Here is a 5,475-nt window from a genome sequence, read left to right on the forward strand (position 1 = left end):
GCGCGAGGCCTCGCGTGAGGGCGCGGGCGGCCCCGCCCGGCCCGGCCCCGCTGCCGCCCCTGGTGCTCTCTGCCCGTTTCTCTCTCCGTTCCAACCGCGTGTTCCCCGTTTAGCTCCTTTCCCGGGCGGGAGCAGCCTGTGATCTACCGATGATCCTGGGATCGGCCGATGTTCCCGGGGACCAATGATCCCGGGATCCCCGGAGGAGCCTGGGGCCGATGACTGCGCCGGACTGATTGCTGTTCCCGGGACGGACAGACCCGCAGCAGCAGCAGCGCCAGTCCCCGCAGTCCGGAGTTAATTCTGATGGGACCCCGGACGACCTCAGTGCTACAGACCATTCGTGCTTTTTTGGGAAAGACAAACTTTCCTACTTAAGTGTCCCAGCCTGAAGGCTGCACAGAACAGAAGGGGGACGGAGCCACAGGACAACATGCCATCCACACTCCAATGAAGAAAAAAAAAATAAAGGCAAACCAAGCAGAAATACCGGGTTCCCCCACGCACCGGGCTCCCCGCGTGGGCACAGCCCGCTCCCGGGCAGCAGCCCGGAGGACTGGAAATCTAAGGGAGAAGAGTGAGGAGCAGCGAGAGAGAACGGGCACAAGGAAAAGGTCGGAGAGGTAGAGAAATCCGGAACAGGGACGAGGGGCCCTGCAAAGAAGGGGGAACAAGAAAAAGGCGAGTTCTTGTGCTTTACCTTCCTCTGCTCCTCCACCTGCAGCCGCAGCAGCTCCCGCCCACAGCCGGTCATTGCTCTGGGAGAGACAATGCCTGCTAACAGCATCCTGGGGGCACGTGGAGATCTGGAGATCCCTCTGGCGGGATTTGGGGTCCTAGAGGAAGTCCTAGGGGGGGATTTGGGGCCCTGGAGGGCATCCACTTGGGGAATTTGGGGTCTAGTGGGGGAATTCCGAGTGCTGAGAGGAGCCCAAAGGGATATGTGGTCCTCAAGAGTGGTGGGAATGGGATAGACACAGACAAGAGGTATTTAGGGTCCTAAGGTGAGTCCAGAAAGACATCCTGATGGCATGGGCACCCTAAAATAATCTCGGGGGCAGGGGCACATATGCAGGGTTGTTGGGATGGGGTGACCCATGAACCTCTTGATCCATCTTGAGTATAGGGGGCTGTTTTGAGGAGACCCAGATGCCTGGGTTCCCCAGTGAAGGAGAGTGGACACCTGGTGGGGCTCATAGATGCTGTGCCAGCAGCTTCTGCCCTGGCTGGAGCTCCTGAGGAAGATGGGCACTGTACCTCTCACTCCTGCAGCACAAGCAGAGGCGAAAGCACCAGCTTCTCCCATCTTCCTCGAGGTGACCACAGCAGGGCCAGGCAACTGCCCCAGACAGCAGCACATGCCACAGCCCTGCTGCTCACAGCCCAGTGCATCGTAGGGAGATCCTGGGCAAGGCTGTGGCTGCAATCCAGGGACCCGGGCAACCGAACAATAGGACCTGGCACAAAGCACAAATGTGATAGCAGCAGAAACACCTGCAGCGCCTCAGGACCCCAGCTCCCCTGGATGGAGAGCCACCACTCCTTGCCTTTGAGGAAGATTGCTCTGGCAGCTGCTCAGACTGCCAGGAGTCTCTCCAGATCTGCAGGCCTTCTGGAGAGCAGCGCAGCTTCACCCTGGTTTGGCCCAGCTCCCCCCAGCCTGAGGATGCTCCCCAGCCAGTCACACAAGCCATTTGGTAAAACGGTTTAATTAACAGACAGGACCGCGGTGGCCTGAGCTGGCGTTCACCCGCTGCTCTGCTTGGCCGCCAGTCTCTTGTCCCTCTCCTCAGCAATGGTCAGGCGGATGCCCTTTCCACGGGGCAGGGAGATCCACGGCTTGTTGCCCTGCAGCAAGGGAGAAGAAGCCACCTCACATCATGGATCCCCAACAGGTGCAGAGCTCTCCCTCAGAGGGAAAAAGCATCAGAAGCCAGCTCCTGCTGGGTCATGTACACATGGCCATGGAACTGGCCTAGTAGAAGCCCCTCAGGAAGGTGTCAAAGCTGTACAGGCCAACATCTACTTCCTTCAGTCACACCCAAGAAGAAAGCACTTCAGCCAAAACCCAGAACACTGCGCCTTTAACCAATCCAGACGAGACAGCCCATCAGGGATGGCAAGACAGCACAGGCATTGGGCAGGGAGGGCACTCTTCAGTCAGAGCAGCTGCCCAGGCCCCCTCAAGATCTGAGCACTGCTCAGCTCCAGGCTCTCAGATTTAAAAACCACAAAGGGTCGCTTCTTCAAAACATCCCCCCCATTCCTAAATTTACACATGCTTCCCCTTCCCAGAGTGGGCAGGAGAGCCCACCCGCCTTGTGTCTGCACAGGCTTACTTTGCCAATAACAAAGATGTTGGAGAGCCTGGTGGCAAAGCTATTGCCATTGGCGTCCTTCACATGAACCACGTCGAACGACCCGGGGTGTCTCTCCCGGTTGGTGATCACCCCAATACGACCCAAGTTGGCACCGCCAGTCACCATACAGAGATTACCTGGGGTGAAGGAAGATGGATGTGACAAGAGTTAAGCACCAGGTGCCATAGTGAAGCCCTTCTGCTAGGGCTTTCTGAAGAGCACCACTGAAGACAGGCAGGGACACAGCCGCAGTGACCCACAGAGCAGCACCTGGTGACATGTCCCACAGGAACCCTGGCACACCCTGAGAAGCCCAACAGCTCTCTGGCCCTAAGGCCCTACCATATTGCTCATGTCAGCACCAAGGAGGCACTCCAGTACTATTTGTCCTGACACTGCTTGTGATTCTGCAACTGAAACCTTCTGCTACAGAAAAGAGCCAGCAATCTCCTGACTGCTGTCCAGAGAATTCTGCTCACAGCTTCAAGAGAGCCAGGCTCAAGCAACCTGTCCACCAGCTCACTGCTTCCCCCTGGTGCATGCTTGCTCTTGGAATCACCCCAAGTCCCTACACCAAACGTCTCCCATTGCTGGCATATGGGAGGAACCCCTGCTCCAGGTCCAGGTAGATGTCCCAGGGCAACAACCCCTTTCCCAAGCCTCTTGTAATTAACTTCCCCGCTGCTCTCTAGGGTGGGGAAAATTAGTGTTCTACATGGGACACAAGGCTTACCTGTGTCAAACTTGATGAAATCTGTGATCTTGCCTGTCTCCAGGTCAATTTGGACCGTATCATTCACCTTGATAAGGGGGTCTGGATAGCGGATGGTGCGGGCATCGTGGGTGACCAGATGAGGGATTCCTTTGGTGCCCACAAAGATCTTCCTCACCTTGCACAGCTTGTACTGCAAACAAAACACAGTGCTGCTCAGGTGAGGCAGTGCGCGACACCATGGACATGGGGACTCCTGTCCCAGCCACAGCAGCCTCAGACCACAATATACAGATGCTCCAGGGCTCAAAACAGGAGCCCAGTCAGCGACTCGCCCAGCTCCTAGCCCTGGCCATGCCTCTCCTCAGGCTGCCACCCAGCTATGCCACAGCCCTGCTGCAAAACTCCTGCCCACCCTGGGCTTCAACCCCAAAAGCACTGGCTGCATTTTTTCCAGAATGCCTATGCTAGGGCCAGTTCCTCATTTTGCCCTGAAGCCTGTGGTTACACAGAACAAGGCAGAGGCTGCATTTCTCCAGGACCCAAGAGTTATCTGTCTTCCTCCTCCAGGGCACCCAGGCTTCCCTTCTGCCTTCCACCCCCAACTCCTTCACAGCCACTTTGGGACTCATGGGTCAGCACAGTGGTAGCCAGAGGTAAAGGCACATCATGGGCAGGCAGACAGGCCCAGAGTGCAGCTGGCTCTCCCTCAGCACCACTGCACAGCCTGCCCTTCAGGGACAGCAAAGGGGGCGCAGACTCACAGCTTGAACACACAGACATGCCTGGGTTAAGGAAATACATCCAGGAGCCACTCCCTGACATCCAGGGCCAGAGGGCAGTTTTGTAAACACTTCCATAGAAGAGCCAAGATCAAGGTTTCAGTACCACAGGCAGAACCGTGTCTCTGATCACTGCTGGCTTGCAGAGCCCTATGCTATGACACACGCCACAGCAGAGCCACACCCGCCCCAAAACTTCCTCAGAAGGTAACCCAACCCAAGCCAATAGCAGTTGTTGAAAGCATCAGACAATGCACCTGCAATCATCTGGGACTTGCTCTCATGCCATCAGAAGACTTCCAACCACCAAAGACTTCATATTCCAACCCTTACAACTCTGATCTTCTCAAGGGTGGCATGGACTCAGCTCTCAGGTTAAGAGAGCCAACAGCTCCCGTTCATGAGCAGCCAAGGAGCCACAGCCCTGACCAAAGCCAGCTGGACCCACGTTTATGCTGCAGCCCCTCACCTTGGCCTCCTCAGGTGTGATGCGGTGAACAGCAAAGCGGCCCTTGGTGTCGTACACCAGGCGGAAATGCTCGCATGTCTTCTCAATGCTGATGACATCTAAGTCCAGAGAGGGAAACAAAACAGCAGCTGTTACCAGCTACACCTAGCAGGGTAACTCAGCATGAAGGTCACGTTTGAAAAGCAGTAGGGATTGCTGAACAATGCTTCAGGTGTGGCATGAGGCTGGGATCTCCTCCTGATGACAGGCTCACATCTTTTACTGTGATACAGTGCAAATTAGTAAGAACTGCCAAAGGCTGAAATGTGAACAGCAACTTATGCATATGTGAGCAGCAACTTATGCATATGTGAGCAGGCAGTTATAGGTTACTGATCTCTGGCTTATTCATTGCAGTGCACAGCTTCAACCTAAATAACAATTGCTTATACTTACCTTTTCTTCAACTCCACAGGGAAAGCACGTTTTCCCCCAAATTTTGCCAGCCTCACCAAACATCCCCATTCAGGGCAGCAGAACTGCCTGAAGTACGTCCCCCAGCCCTCCTCAGCTCACCCATGAAGCCTGCAGGGTAGGTGATGTCTGTACGGACTTTGCCATCTATCTTGATGAACCTCTGCATGCAGATCTTCTTGACCTCATCTCCTGTCAGGGCATACTTCAGCCTGTTCCGCAGGAAGATGATGAGTGGAAGACACTCCCTCAGCTTGTGAGGGCCTGTAGATGGACGGGGTGCCTGCAAACAGAAGCGTCCTGCTGGGTACTCAAGCACAACAGCAGCACTGGCTGTCGCCCAGGACTTGCTATGGCCTCAACTGCTCTCACAGCAGCACCCAAGGACAGCTGCGTGGAGTCAAACTGCTAAGCAGGCAGTGACAGGGTGCTAGTGTCTTTTCTAGACATTCACAGCATCTTTTCCCTAAGTCTCAGAAAACACTGCCCCCATCACAATACAACCATCTACTAATCCACCCCAGGGAAGGAAAAACATACCCACCAGGTTAAAAGAGAGCAGCCAACTACACCGCTGCCACAACCCTTGCAAACAGGAGGAAAGAGGAAAGTTGCTCACAGAGCCCCTAACAGCGGGCACCCGTTCTGCCCTGCACTGTCCCGCTGCCCCAACTCGCCGCCGCCCCCGCGCAGCGCACC

At 55.7% G+C, this 5,475-nt stretch overlaps 1 protein-coding gene across 1 annotated transcript in view; it reads right to left on the bottom strand.

Annotated features, from left to right (window-relative positions):
• Positions 1-1,693: 1,693 nt before the first annotated feature.
• RPS4X (ribosomal protein S4, X-linked) overlaps positions 1,694-5,475 on the bottom strand; it is a 7,144-nt gene continuing 3,362 nt past the window's right edge. Inside the window, exons 2-6 of the mRNA XM_010003454.1 lie at positions 4,879-5,086; positions 4,324-4,421; positions 3,094-3,265; positions 2,340-2,497; positions 1,694-1,848 (exon numbers count right to left, since the gene is read on the bottom strand). Of these exons, the coding sequence (XP_010001756.1) occupies positions 1,747-1,848; positions 2,340-2,497; positions 3,094-3,265; positions 4,324-4,421; positions 4,879-5,086 (738 nt within the window). The 3' untranslated portion in view covers positions 1,694-1,746. The remainder of the gene's footprint in view (positions 1,849-2,339; positions 2,498-3,093; positions 3,266-4,323; positions 4,422-4,878; positions 5,087-5,475) is intronic.

The sequence above is a fragment of the Chaetura pelagica genome, unplaced genomic scaffold, assembly GCF_000747805.2.
Source record: "Chaetura pelagica isolate M959 unplaced genomic scaffold, ChaPel_1.0 scaffold938, whole genome shotgun sequence".
Taxonomy (NCBI): domain Eukaryota; kingdom Metazoa; phylum Chordata; class Aves; order Apodiformes; family Apodidae; genus Chaetura; species Chaetura pelagica.